Below are 15,185 nucleotides of genomic sequence, written 5' to 3'. Positions count from 1 at the left end.
AGCTGGCATTTTTAAGGAGTTTTCTTGTACCAGAGCACCAACATTATTAAGGGAGAAAATAATATTAATTTGTTTGGAGACTGCGACTTTTGGAATATTCCAAGAGAGTTCTAAGAAATTGGCTGATGCATAGCATAGGTAATCTTCTATCAGCATAAGGAATCAACACAGGCATTGTCCAACTAAGCCATTTTGGATTATTCAGGTTGAATCAAATTGGCATACATGCTCAACTTATTTTTCATCATAGATTTGGGTTTAAGAATTTCAATCATTGACCAAGGAATCATTTAATAGGAAGGAAAGTAAAGGGAAGGTGTGATATAAAAATAGTTGTGCCAGCATATTCCTTTTATTTATTATCCTTTTTTGAGAGGTAATGTTTTTAGAAAGATTTCATATTTTCCTTTGAGATCCAGTGTTTCTAATCTTTCTATAAAATCTCTGAATCTGATAGTGATTTTGAGCATATTCTGTGATGACACTTGTTGTTTGGTTCTTTTTGTATTGTCTATGAATGATATTCTATTATTTGTATGTCTTCCCTTCCAAAGCATACAACTAGAATAAAAGAGTTATTTTTACGATCCAAGCACTATTAATATTTTTTGGCTATTATTACATTTACATGGAAATTTAGACACGTTGCTACAAGCAAACATTTCATACATGGTCGCATAACTTCTTAATCAGACGATTTTGAATCAGAATCAACTACTTTGTAATATCAAATTGTTCATAATCCTAGTGCAAGTTGAGTGCAAGTATCCACCGCTGACCTTCTCTACGAAGAAGCTGGATGATGTCGGCAGCGTTTATCACGAGATAGATCAGCCACCTCCAGTGCCGAATCACCACCCAACTCATCAACAGTCTTGTCCAACTTGGATAAAATCCCTGTTTAAACCAGAAAGAGCAAATGAAGCAACAATTCATTATTCGACATGTCACAGCCTAACACTTCACAAAACAATAAGATTTATATGAAATTTTCTTGATGAAAATTGGTTACGTTAAGAAGAATTGATGAAACAACTAACTTACTCAGAGATAAAGAGAGACAAACATTAAAACTTTTTGCAATGCCTAAAAAGAAGATAATGACTCTAAAAGAAGGTTTGGTGAAGATGTATACCAATAAAAGTAGCATCTGACTTGTAATTCTGGAGCTAGCAATGAAAACCAGAAAATGTATTAGTGGTTAGGTTTAGATAAATAAAATAGTGACCAGTTAGAGAAATATACCACGACTTCACTAGTAGTTTCAACATCTGAGATGTAGTTCTGAAATAGCAAGGAAGACGAGAAGGTACTAGTAGTTAGGAGCATATAAATAAATAGCAACAACTTAGAGAAAATATACCGCAATATCACAAATTATTTCAGCAACTGGCATGTACTTCTGAAGCTAGCAAAGATGAGAAAAGGTATTAATAGCAAGCTATATATAAATAAACATAACAAGTAAGAGAAATATACCGCAATTTCATCAGTCATTTCAGCAGCGTCAGACATGTACTTCTGAAGCCAAGAAAGAAGACAGGAAAAAGTATTAGTCACAAGGAACAGATAAATAGACAAGTTAGAGATACATACTGCAAATTCACTAGCAATTTCAGCATCAGACATTAATTTCTGAATGTAGCACAAGATATTAGAGGAATAGACTGCAACTTCACTACTGTTCTCGGCATTTGACATGAACTTCTGAATCTAGTTTGGAAAATGAGAAAAGATATTAGTAGCTAGACACCAAAAAATCAGTAACCAGTTAGAGGAATGCACCACAATTTCATTAGTAATTTCAGCATCTGACATGAACTTCTGAAGCTAGCAACAAGACAAGTGAATTTCAGTAGTAACAAATAATTTTGGCGCTTAAAACCAAAAAAATGTATTAGTAGCCAGGTACATATAAATAAGCAGTAACCTGAAATTTTGATGCTAAAAAACGAAAATAAGTATCAGTAGCTAGGCAAGTAATAGAAATATACCACAAGTTCACTAGTCTCGGACACTGATTCCAGTTTCTTAGAAGCATCTGTCACAAAATTTAAAAAAAAAAACAATTTTGAAAAAAGACGAAGAATTTCTTCAATGGGATGCTCCTGTTTTTTAGGAATGTTTCTAAAGTACCTTGTAATAAAGGATTCACCAGGAGCTCCTGCAACACAATACCAATCAGAATTAACTCATGCTTTTGGGAGCATACCAGTGAGGAGTATATTTCTACATATGCACTTTCAAGATCTTAAGTCTATTATATACATGAGCATGAAATTCAAAACCCAGTTCATCTGTAGGGTTTGATTGCTCTGCAATCATTATCAAAATAGACAAAAAGGAGAGAACCTTCCTTAAGTATAAATCAAGGGGACAAAAACAATGTTGGAACAAGTTGAAAGTAAAATGAATTTTACCATAGGTATTAGAATTTTCAGCGAATGCTACTAAAGCACCTTGTAAATAAGGATTCATCAGGTGCTCCTTTATGAAAACATCAATCAGAAAGAACAAATGCTTCTAAGATGTACCATTGGGAGGGATAATTTTTGTAAGCAGGTTTCAAGAATTCAGTGACTGTACCTTAGCATTAGATCCATTACCAGGTTGACTTGTAGGATTAGTTTGTTCTAAAATAGACAACAAAAGAAAATAAAATCTTTATTAGCTACAAATAATGCTTGAACAAAATGTCATAATAACTATACACAGGTTACCTTTTCTAGTCTGATTCAAGCAATCAGTTAGAAGCTCTGCAAAGCTTGGTGGTAAACCAGAAGAAATTGACCTAGCACAACTAGAAAGCACCATAGAATAAGATAACTCCAGTTGTTTGTTGTTAATTAAATCTGAAATTTCCCCATCATCTGTTGGCATAGGTTGTTCAACACTTATTCACAAGGGAAGAAATTCAATATCATTTGTATATCTTCTCAAGCATTAATAGAAAAATAAAGAAAGTGAAAGCCCGCACAGAACTTTACCAACTCTGAAGAGTACTAATGGAAGCTATTTCAGATGCTGAAGAGTTTTCACAAGAAAAATCACTCTCGGGAGGCACATCACCCATTAGTCCCTTTGAGAAAGATAATATATAGATAATGCCAATTACAGTAATTGAAAGATACACCAAATTTAGCTGGAATAGAACCTAAATCTGAAAAATATACGAAAACCACTATGAAGCTAATATGTATTAAAACTTTGACGTATCCTCTTTTGTGTGAAAGACACAAATGATGTTTATCATGATGAAAATGACTGACCAAAAATCAGGATAGATCATGTATCAACCAGCAACCTCATGCAATTTTACCTCAATAAGCAATCTTGGGAAAGTGAAGAGAGATTTCCAGAACTAAAATTATTTTATTAAGCGCCTCCTTTTTACAATAACCTGACACAATCTCATAAAACTTGGGAAAAATAGGCAAGGTGTACCAGAACTAACAAAAACGAATGCTAAAGCTAGCAAAAATAAAATTAAATAAAGACCAGAACTTGTTCATTCTATTAGATCAACTAAATATTAAGATTACCTAGTCTGTTAGGATAAGACTACATAGGCACACTTGATTTAGTTATTTCAGAATCATTTACAGTGAGGTTTGGCCAATGTGATATATAAAACTACTCAAACTCTAGCTGAGGATAGTGTTTTTGTTCATCCACTATGTTGCATCAATGACTCATGAGCAAGGAAAGTCTTTTTTATGTGGTTTAGTTCCCATGAAATTTAATGTAGTTCTTTACCTTTATTCTTGTCAATTCACTAAACAAATATGCAAACATGTTTTTTTTCTAGCTTTGTAATTTTGAATGAAAACATAAAGAACCATTTAAGTAATGAAGAGTGAGAGGAAAAAATAAGCCTTGCTAAATATTTAGGTTAGATAAAAAAATCACTATGCTGTAAACAAGGAAAAATAGAAGCGCCATTCACAAAATCTGGGCATATCTTTGCAAATCAGGAAGAAACACTTGATAAAAGTGCAGAAAGAAAACCACTTTGCGTATTGATCAAGTAACTTAGGGAATAAGAAAAGAAGAATGAGGAAAATTTGGGGACTCCTCACCTTCACGAAATTAATGAATGCTTCTGCATCAGAACATGATGAGAACCGCAAAGCAAACTTTTGAACCTGAACTAGTTCCAAGATTAATTGTTGTAGTTAACAATAATAACAGAAGAAACTTGAAATATAACAAGACATTCTGGAATGTCATTATAACAACTAGAAGCAGCAAACAACTAATTATGTAGGAATTCCAACCTATACAAATGAGAAAACAAAAGACCTACAAAGACAATCATTGGTCTTGGCCAACAAGTTTATACATGCTAGGATGCATGTATCACAAGTCTATACTAGATGATACAAACCAGTTTAGTCTTGGAAAAAATAGACTCCAAATATGAATTAAGGTAATGGTGCATTGGTTAGGCCCTCCAATGGATAGACATAGGATCTAAGATTCGAGTCTTAGATGTTGTGCAGTATAGGGGATTTTTCCCTCTAGTGAGAAGCGGGCCTAAGAACATGGCGGTCTAGATTGGTCTCCATGAGCGCTTTCTGATTTATCCCAGTGATCAGTAGAAAACTTTCATGGGGCCAACCAGTCAACTTAGGATTAGTTGATTCAAAGAATTGGACACCTTGTGCAAAAAAAAAAAAAATCAATGTAACTCTACTAACCAGTTTGGAAATTTTCAATACTATACCACAGTATTATTGTTGTTGTTGCGAGTGCATGTGGGAAATAGAATACCATCAGTTGATGGAAAATAATATACAAGAGAAAAAGTACACATCTTAACTTGCCTGATTGGATGAATCCATGTGGCTTGCAAAGATCACTCTGCTACCTCCAACTGAAAATTGAGAAATGCATGGCAGTTGTGGCCATGAGAAAATGAGGTTTGGAACATAGTGTTCTTCCTAACGAGGAAAAAAAAGGCTTTAGTATATCATTCAATTAAAATTCTGAGTTATCTATTATTGTCCTGTAGCACGTGTTAAAATCATGAGGTACAGCAATACAACGACAATATAAGACAACTAATTATCTATCTACTCGTAGTATGATAACATTGAAGACGATAGAATTTCCTTTTTTGCCATAGAATCCAGGAGGACACGTATCATCCACATTTTTCACTCACATTTATTAAAATCAAAGACCACAAATCTACCAAGCAGTTACTCGTCTCAATGCGTATGAAAAGGGTTAGAAGCACCTCAGAAAACTATTGGACTAAAAATCAAAGCCGCATTACTCGTCTCAATGCATATGAAAAAGCTTATAAGCACTTCAGAAAAATTATTGGACTAAAATCAAAGCCGCATTTGAAACCAGTCACTGAAACTACAGATTGTAAATGTGTGGGAAAATCCTAAGTATAGTTACTGCATTTGCGTGGATGCTCCTCTCGTGAATTCGAATAGGGTAAAAATAAAAAAATAAAAGGGCATAAACTATTAAGCCGGAAGTCAACTGTAGGCTTTAATGTGAGACGGAGGAAACAGAAAACTAACAACAGTGGATGCCAATGCCGGGACGGTGACGGAAAGGATGTATGCTGACTCGTGGTTTGTCTTGTGGATAAGGAGGATTGCTGGGGAAGAAGCGGGGATCCAGGTTCCCTTAATCGAACGGATCCTCGACTTCGGGAGGGATCGGAGGTCAGATGGAGGGATGGAGATCGGGAAATTGAAGAATCGAGCGAACTCCACGTCCCAGTTCATCCGAATCACGGCCGCCAGATCCGTTGCCTCCGACACCGGCGAAACTGAGTGAGCCATTGATAATCCCGCGGAGGGATCCATTTGCATCGTCCGACTTCGGCGGCGAAGAGGACGATACAGAACGAGCAAAGACTGCAGTCTGTTCACGTTCCCACACTCTCCGAATGTTAACTATAAATAGAAAGAGGAGGGGACTGATAAAGCACGATTTCAAAAGATGTCTTTTTATTTATTTATATTTTTTTAATGAAAATATGTCTTTTTTATGAAATTTGAAAACTCGTCGTAGCACTTAGAAGTGACTTATTTGCGGAGATCAAATTATAAAATATTAAAAATAATATTATTATTAAATAAACTATTAAATATATCCTTAAATAGGAAGGGAACATAAATAAGAAAAAGGAGCATGACCATTTGCTTATTCTGGAGATCAAATTATAAAATATTAAAAAAAGATCATATTAAATAAACTATTAAATATATCTTTATTTTTAAGTAAAATACATAAAAATTAAGGAAATTGTTTTTTTTGTTTCTGCTCGACACGTAATATTTTTCATTTTGAGGTTTGTTAAAAAGAAAATCGATCAGAATCACGGACCAGAAGAGCTTTTGTTTAGTTATTTTTATTTTTTAAAAATTATTAATGTATCCTATGTTGGTAGGGATATAAATGAATCAAACGATTCACGAGTTATTCGGAGCTTGATTCGGTAAATAGCTCGTTCGAGTTCGTTCATTTATCTTATCGAGCCGAGCTCAAGCTCGATTTCGAGCTCGACAGTTTTATCGAGCCGAGCTCGAGCTTAAAGATATTCGGCTCGTGAACTTGCGAACATGTTCGTTTATAGGCTCGCGAACCAAAAAAATGAGCCTTAAACCGAGACAAAAACGAACTTTAAAACGAACCAAAAAAACGAACTCTAAAATGAACCTTAAAATGAATTTTAAAATGAACCAAAAAAACAAATTCTAAAACGAGTTAAAAATGAACTCTAAACGAGCCCGAACTCGCTTAACAAGTTAAGCTTGTTAACTTTGATAATTGAGCTAATAACGAACCGAGCTCGAACTGTTCGCGAACTTGATAATTCTAAAATAAGCCGAGCTCGAGCTTTGTGATAAAAGCTCGATTCGAACTCAAGCCAAGCTCGAGCCCGAATATAACTTAAACGAGCCAAGCTCGAGCCTAATACTGTTCGACTCGATTCGACTCGTTTACATCGCTATCGCTACTTGTTGGCGTTCAAGTGACCACATTTTATGATCATAACATCCATGGGAACAACACGTCATCGTCCTTTCAGAAGAAATCGGGCAAGATTTATCTTTTTTCAAATTATTAAAAGAAATTTTATTTGTTACAACAAAAAAATACCGAAAGGATAGATTATTCAGTACTGGATATTAGCATAAACAACAATCATAAGCTCAACTATTAATTAACAGCGCCAAAATTGTGCCATGCGAATCTATATCTGAAGAGCAGAAGCAATTTGAGCAGAAAGGCTAAGAACTTCGAAGGGAGCTCTGTTCTTTACTTCTCTTACTGTAAGTGGGCACGAGTCAGTAATCCAAAAGTAGCTCAATCCATTATTTGGACCAGCTGAGACGAGTGGGAAGAGCAGTCAGTTCACCATAAAAATTGTGAAAATTTTACAAGGTAGATAAAGACAAAGATAAGGAACTAAGCGAAGAGCTCAGTTTATCAACAAAAATAATAATAATAAGGAACTCAACATTAGAAGTGGCAATTTACACAGATATTCATGACTGCTTCACAAGATTTCTTCAGCACACGATATAATCAACGGAAAAAAGGAATCATAAGGGAAATGAAGTCAAGAGTTTCAAGTAAATTCATGGCAGGGAACAAGAGTTGCAACAATGCATACAAAGATTTTTCTGATGGCTGTAGACTATCATAATTAAAAAAGAAAGAAAACGTAAGCATCACAATTAGAATCATTAGCTGACCTCCAGTGTCGTGTTCAAATCGCTCCCACGACCTGTTAGGGAAGATACCATGGGTCACGTAGGCACTGATTCTCTCGGCCCCATGAGCTGCTAACACTTTCTAAGAAAATGGCGAAGATAACATAAAGCACTTTGAGAAAAATAAGCCTCAAAGATGAAATATAGTGCATGGAGATGTACAGGAGGTGCTTATGTATGAAATGAATTTATGGAAAGACCTTCCAGACCTGGCATTCAATCAGTGTGCCACCTGATTGCACCAAGTCATCAACTATCACAACATGTCGGCCTCTAGGATCTCCTTCTTTTAGTCGTACAATTCGTTGATCACCTTCTCTGACTTTGTTGCAAATAATCTGGAATTGAAGTGCCAGAGCATTAAGCCTAAATATCACATCAAAGACTAGGCAGTGTAAAATTCACTGTACAGGTACCATTGGAAAATGTCGAAGTTGCTTATGGAATCGCTTCCATGCGCCATCATCTGGAAAAGCAATAGATATCTGAAAAAGGACACGACAGAACAGAAATGTCAAATGTGGCATGCCAAAGATTAGCAGTGTACATTATTATACCAATAGAAGGGCTATATCACAATTCACAAGAGATAGATGAATCTCAACAAGATAACACTATCACAAAAATCTCTGCATGCAACTTTAAAAAAAAAAGAATACAGGGACATTCGCAATTAAATTTGAATCATTTCTCCTACAACCAATGATTTGTTTTTTAAGAACAACCTCATTCTCTTGAAGAAGTTGCAAGTTTGTATCAACCGAAAACCAACTAAACGAGTATATATCATCGCATCTTGAGGAAGATGCATATTAAACGAATATTATATAGTTGATGGTAGTTATCTCAAAACAATAAATAGGGAGATCATTACTCTGTCCGAATCTGGAAGTTGTTGAAGCCTATTCATTAACAGAGGTACCCCACTCTCAAAACATGGGAGAATAGAATCTCCAAAGTAGAATCTCTCCTATCAACAAAATACAGAAGATTACAGCATGAAGTTTTGCTCCCCCATGAAATACAAATTTCAAGCTAGTGAGTATATGAAGGTAGATAGATCAATAACCTGCAAAGCATGAATGTCAAAGATGACTAAACTAGTCGGTCCACCTCTTGAAATTGGTATGTTTGATAAAATTCTAGCAAGTGTGAAAGCTGTTGCAACATCCCCTTCATCTTCCATTCGTTCATAAGATCCAGTTGGGAAAAAAGGAAGAACAAGCGTAAATGAGGAGATAAACAACCTTGGCAATGCATAGATCACGGATAGCTGCTCAAAAATTACAGCAGGAGAACTAAATGAAGCCAAAAAAGCTACATGTTGTCCACGAATGCCTTGAGCATGAGAGATGAATAGGTTAGGGAAACCATCCTCAAATACCCTGAAAAATAGATGCAATACCAAACAAATGAACTGAACTAAGCAAACTGTTCAAACAACTTCAAAAAGCTTCAAATAACCACAAGCATCCAGATTTTTTCTGAAATAAGTAACTTAGACAAGGTCTAACTCAAATTTTGAACAACTCACAGAAGCCCTAACTCAAATCTCCTTATAAATCCAGTGTATAGACAATGTCCCCAGTTTTAGTAACAAAGAAAATGATAGTTTATTTTATTCAACAATCTTGTGAATAGATCGTTTATACACTTCCCGCCTGCTCTGGGTTATGTATGTTATTGAGTCCTTACGAAATAATGGTATCAAGCTGTTAAAACTTAAAATAATAATAAAGTAATTGTTGTGCACTTAATTATGTGTATCGTTGATTCATATATCACAACCAGCATTTATTCCAACGAGATAATTTTAGCAATTGTGATATTAGAAAGTAATGGATAAAGCCAAAGAATCTTAATGTAAACTTAGTGGAAAAAGCTAATTTATTGAGTTGTCTATAGATGTTTTTGTTTGCTAGAGAAGCTTTTAGGTTTCTGAGATAACACTTTGTTGATGGTACAAAGTCTTAAAGTTCTCATTAAACTCAAAGGGTAGCCATAGTCTCGAACCACCATCAAGATCATGGCATGGAATTCAATTAGTAAAAGTCCATTTCCATAATGCTGAGGCTGGGTCGAGAGACTTAATTTTTTTTTTTTTCTCTCTTGGACAGCATCTGCATAAGGTTTAATTTATTGCAAGCATAATTGTTGATGAGATGTCATATAAAGAATGATCTCTCTAGGTGACATGTAATGATATAAAAACTAACTTGTATGGTAAGCCATTGACACATAGAAAAGTGATTGCTTCTACGAGTAAATATCTATGTTCAAGAAGAGACTAGAATACAAAGTTTCAACAAGGTTGTATGATGTCTACACGTGCAATAATACCTAAATACAAAATAGATCTTATTGAGGATGAGATCTCATAATGGTAGATTTAGAATAGTAACTACACCACCAGGAAGCAGTTACATCTATGAGTTAATTGCAACTAAGTCATCTGGTCTTAATTCTCAGGCTCATAGTATAGAAATTCATTGAAATCCATAATTCAGATGATGGTTCATATTGTTAAATGTTAATTCTATCCCATGATATGCCTTTGCCCATAAGAAAATTTGAATTTGCATATATTCTTAGGACCTCTCTTTGCCCATCAGTATTCTCAAGATTTATTCTCATATTTTTCACCATCGGTAATCCCGACAATGACTCCCCGTGACCTCTATGTTACACGGCAGCAACTTTACCATTGCGCCATGACTCTCCTGTAGATAGTGCAAAATCCTTTATTGGAAAGAAAGATCATTTGGACTCTTGTAATAATGGACATTAACTTATGTGGATAAGTTACCCCTCCTAATGGAATTAAGTATGCCACTTGAGAAAACAACATATGAGCGGGGGAGAAATCTAATTGCTTTAGTATGAGGCTCACTAAGTCTCATATTAATAAAAGCATTCAGAGTCAAATCATGAGTGTAACAGGTCAGAATTATAATTGCTTCAACCAACTTATAATTTTCTTTTCTGGGAATGCCAAGGGTGGATGTTGTAGCAAAAATTTTGATGTAAAATACATTATCTGAGGGATCGCATCAAGGGGCATGAAGGGGACTTCATTATGTCAATGTTGATTAATGGTAGAAAATATCATGCCTGAAAGTTCATTGGTTAGGTTATACAACAATGGTGAGAAGTATATGAAATCGTTAGTTCATGCTTTGTGATCATGCAAGAATGCTATTTCCAGATTCTTTAAAATCAACCTCCATTTTCCAAACATAAATCATTAGAAAAAAAATTATCACCCTTGGATGAAATATTACGAAACATTCCGTCAAATGAAATGATTTTAATAGGAGGAGATCTAAATGGGCATGTCGGAGTGAAAAATGAAGAACATGAGAGGATATATGAGGGGTTTTGGTTTTAGAATAAGAAATGAGAAAGAGAAAAATATATTAGATTTTGAGATAGCATATGACCTTATATTAGCTAATACGTTTTTTAAGAAAAGAAAAGAACACTTAGTCACATTCAAAAGTAGGAATAATAAATCGTAATTAACTTTCTTATGATTAGGAAGAAGGAAGGAAAGATTTGTAAAGATTGCAAGATCATCTCTAAAAAAAGCTTAACTACCCAAGATAGATTAATAGTGTTGGATATACGCCTCGAACATAGTATCAATAGAAAAATATATATATACGACTCCTAGAATTCAGTGGTGGAAGTTGCAGGATGGGAAACAAAATATATTTAAAGAGAAGGTAGAAGTACAAGCATTAGGTGAAATATACGGTAACTCTAATACGACATGAGATAAGATGGTATCAAAGTTAAAGATAGTAACTAAGAGTGTACTCAGTGAGTCAAAAGGATGTGCACCAATAAGTAAGGAATCTTAGTGGTGGAATGAGAAGGTGCAAGAGTGAAGGAAAAAACTAATAGTTTATAAGGAATTATATATTCGTAAAAACGAAGAAAACTTTAAAAAATATACAATAGCCAAAAAAGAAGCTAAGAGAGTAGTAGATAAAGCAAAGAATGAAACTTTTGAACGATTATATAAAAAATTGGATACAAAAGAAAGGGAAAGAGATATTTATAAAATAGTCAAAGTGAGAGAAATGAAAATAAGAGATCTTATCCAAATAAAATGTATTAAAGATTAATATAATAGGGTACTAGTAAACGATGGAGAAATAAAAGAGCAGTGGAAGAGATATTTTCATCAACTTTTTAATGAAGGTTTAGGTGACCAACTTAACTTAGGTCATTTAAGTAGGTTAAATGAGCAAAGAAATTTAAATTTCTATTATAGAATTTAAACGGTAGAACAAGCTTTAAATGAGATGCACAATGGAAAATCCGTTGAACCAGATGATATTCCGATAGAGGTATGAAAATACCTAGAAAAATAAGATATTGAATGACTTACAAAATTATTTAACATGATATTGAAAACGAAAAAAATGTTTGATCAATAGAGGATAAGTACTCTAGTTCCTTTATATAAGAACAAGGGAGACATACAAAATTGTGCAAATTATAGGGGTATTAAACTAATGAGTTATATAATAAAAATTTGGGAAAAAGTAAGAAAAAAAATTAAAGAAGGAGACCATAGTGACCAAAAATCAATTTAGATTCATGCTTAGAAGGTCGACAATATAAACTATACATCTTCTAGACACTGAATTGTAAAATATTGGAAGCAAAAATAAGATCTACACATGGTATTCATTGACTTAGAAAAAACTTATAATAAAGTCCTAAGAGAAATTATATGAAGAATTCTAGAAAAGAAAGGTGTTAGCATAACATATATTGAACTAATTAAGAATATGTACGAGAATGTAACAACTAGAGTAAACACTTCAGGCGGAGTAACTAAAGCATTTCCAATAAAGATAGGGTTATATCAAGGATCATCTTTAAATTCCTATCTTTTTATATTAATTATGGACGAACTTACTGCACACATTTAAGATATAGTACTGTGATTCATGTTGTTTGCAGATGATATTATTTTGGTAGATGAAACACGTGAAGGAGTAAATGCTAAACTAGAAGTTCATGTTGTTTGCAGATGATATTATTTTGGTAGATGAAACACATGAAGGAGTAAATGCTAAACTAGAAGTTCATGTTGTTTGCAGATGATATTATTTTGGTAGATGAAACACATGAAGGAGTAAATGCTAAACTAGAATCTTGGCGAGAAACACTAAAAGGGAAAGGTTTTAAGCTTAGTAGAAAAAAGACAGAATATATGAAATTTAAGTTTAGTAATATTAGACATAATGAGTCAATTGTTAAGATAGAGATGACGAGTTACCTGGAATCGAGAGCTTTAGATATTTAGGTTCATTTTTATAAAATGATGAAGGGATTGAAAGTGATATCTTACATAGAATACAAGCAGGATGGTTAAAATGGAGGAGAGCATCGGGTGTTTTATGTGATCGTAAAGTACCTCTAAAACTTAAAAGAAAATTCTACAAAATCGCAGTTAGACCTGTTATGTTATATGAAGTTGAATATTGGGCTATAACTCAAGTACGAGTAGAAGATGAGAGTTGTAGAGGTGAGGATGTTAAGGTGGATGTGTGGACATACGAGAATGGATAAAATAAGAAATGAGAACATTAGAGAGAAAGTCAGAGTTACATCTATTGAGAAAAAACTCCGAGAGCCGCGTTTAGGATGGTATGGGCAAGTACTTAGATGACCAATAAATGCTCTAGTTAGGCGATGTGAAACTATGACAAACACGCATATCAAACGAGGAAAAGGAAGACCAAAAAAGACTTGATTAGAAACAATAAAACTAGATAAAATTTATTTAAGTATAGATGATGATATAATAGGAGACAGAGTTCAATAGCGTAAAAGGATCCATATAGCCGACCCCACCTAGTGGGATAAGGCTTGGTTGTTGTTATTGTACCCTTGGATGGCTCATTGGAGTCCATTCATAAAGTGCTCAATTCATAACATGTTCAAAGGACATGATGTTTTGTGATACATGAAAGATGTACTTACTAAAAGAATATAACCACTACGATTAATGCATTAAGTTCTTTGATTGTGTTTGGTGTTTTGATATTACTAATATGGAATAATGATCATATTGAAACATGACTCATCATCTTCAGGTGAATGGTTGTGTCAAATGAACCATCAAAGTTTTCATTAAAAGCAATGTGCCAAGTGTTTCAAATCTAGCTTAAAAAGGGTGATGCCTCTAAGTCAACATTATCGCAAGAACTTCCTTGGGCTGAAATTGAGGATAAGTTGAGAGTTCACAGCTTGTCCAAGGGAATCTTGTTATTTTCATTGCACAATCTTGTTTGTTTCATGATCTTGGGCTCCTTGGAGTGGTAAAAAAAAATGAATTTTGAGATTGAAACTCACAATTTCAAATATAATTTGAATGAATTCCTGTTGACATTGCGAGCGTTCGGCAATCAGGACTTCAAATTCCGGAAACAAAAGGAATTTGAAAATCAAAAAAAAAAAAAAAAATTGATCACATTTGACAAAGTTAATTCAGCCAGGGAATTAAAGCAATCGCACCTCCAAGTGATGCTACGAAGCTCAATGGAGTCGCTCGCCAACGCTACGCGCTCGGCCAGCTCCCTCATCTCCTCGCAGAAGAAGAGGCAAACGCTCTTCTTAGACCTTTTGGGGGGGAACGCGACAGTGGACACCACCGCAGGCGAAGCCGCCATAAGAGGGCGACTTCGTGGGATTTCATGGAGGTCTTTGCCTCTGTCAGCAAAGCTTGGACCGTTGCTCGTCAGTTCCGAACGGATCCATACCCGCCTCTTCCACCCATTCACGTTGCGAGGGGCACGTCGGCAAACAGAATATTGCGTTCCTGTCTTGAGGAGGCTCAATTTGGGAGGAAAGAAGAACGACACCGCGGCCGCTTCCTGCTGATGAGGACGGCCGAGATTGTTCGGATGATTGTTGTACAGAGCAGGGGAAGAAACTGCCGATGCCACCGCCATCGGCATCGGCATCCTTTTCCCTAAGTTCTTTGTTCGAATCGGTCTGCAAGGGTTTTGATGAGGTTGTTACTACCCATGCGTTGGGTTCCTTCCCGCAAACAGCTCATTACTGTCAGCCAGGGCAAAGGTCAACTTGGACGGGATGGGTTATTTTCCTACGGGGATGTCTATTTTTTAAATAGATTATATTATCGAAATTACTTTTTTTTTTAAAAAAAATATTTTTTTATTAATTTTTAAAAATGAACTATTTTATATTTTAGTTAATTTTTATTCATTTGTTTAAATTTGTTTTTATTCAATCTTGTTTTTTAATTTAATTTAAATTATTATCAGCATTAATTTTTTTTTATCAATATCGATCTAATCAATATACAGAATTAGTATAAAAGATTGTATGATGGGGCCATTTATAGTATTTTAGGTGAAAGTGGATAATTAATTAATGATTAAAATTAATTTC

General features: G+C 34.6%; 1 protein-coding gene across 1 annotated transcript; it reads right to left on the bottom strand.

The window, feature by feature from the left end:
• Positions 1-7,054: 7,054 nt before the first annotated feature.
• LOC122001349 (ribose-phosphate pyrophosphokinase 3, chloroplastic-like) lies at positions 7,055-14,851 on the bottom strand. Its single transcript, XM_042556058.1, has 7 exons — positions 14,286-14,851; positions 8,818-9,133; positions 8,623-8,718; positions 8,165-8,233; positions 7,958-8,086; positions 7,731-7,830; positions 7,055-7,359 (listed from the first exon to the last, which is right to left on the bottom strand). Exons 1-7 carry the CDS (start codon positions 14,732-14,734, stop codon positions 7,226-7,228), a joined length of 1,293 nt encoding a protein of 430 aa, XP_042411992.1. The 5' UTR covers positions 14,735-14,851; the 3' UTR covers positions 7,055-7,225.
• Positions 14,852-15,185: the final 334 nt, after the last annotated feature.

Source organism: Zingiber officinale, chromosome 7A (assembly GCF_018446385.1).
Source record: "Zingiber officinale cultivar Zhangliang chromosome 7A, Zo_v1.1, whole genome shotgun sequence".
NCBI lineage: Eukaryota > Viridiplantae > Streptophyta > Magnoliopsida > Zingiberales > Zingiberaceae > Zingiber > Zingiber officinale.
The sequence above is the reverse complement of the archived record's forward strand: the minus strand, read 5'-3'. Positions and strand labels throughout refer to the sequence as shown.

Coding starts and splice junctions, on each gene's coding strand:
- LOC122001349 (XM_042556058.1), bottom strand. CDS start 14,734: ATGCCGATGCCGATGGCGGTGGCATCGGCAGTTTCTTCCCCTGCTCTG. Junction 8,719..8,817: donor TTGACATTCATGCTTTGCAG/GTTATTGATCTA, acceptor TTTTGTTGATAG/GAGAGATTCTACTTTGGAGA. Junction 8,087..8,164: donor AACTTCGACATTTTCCAATG/GTACCTGTACAG, acceptor CTTCAATTCCAG/ATTATTTGCAACAAAGTCAG.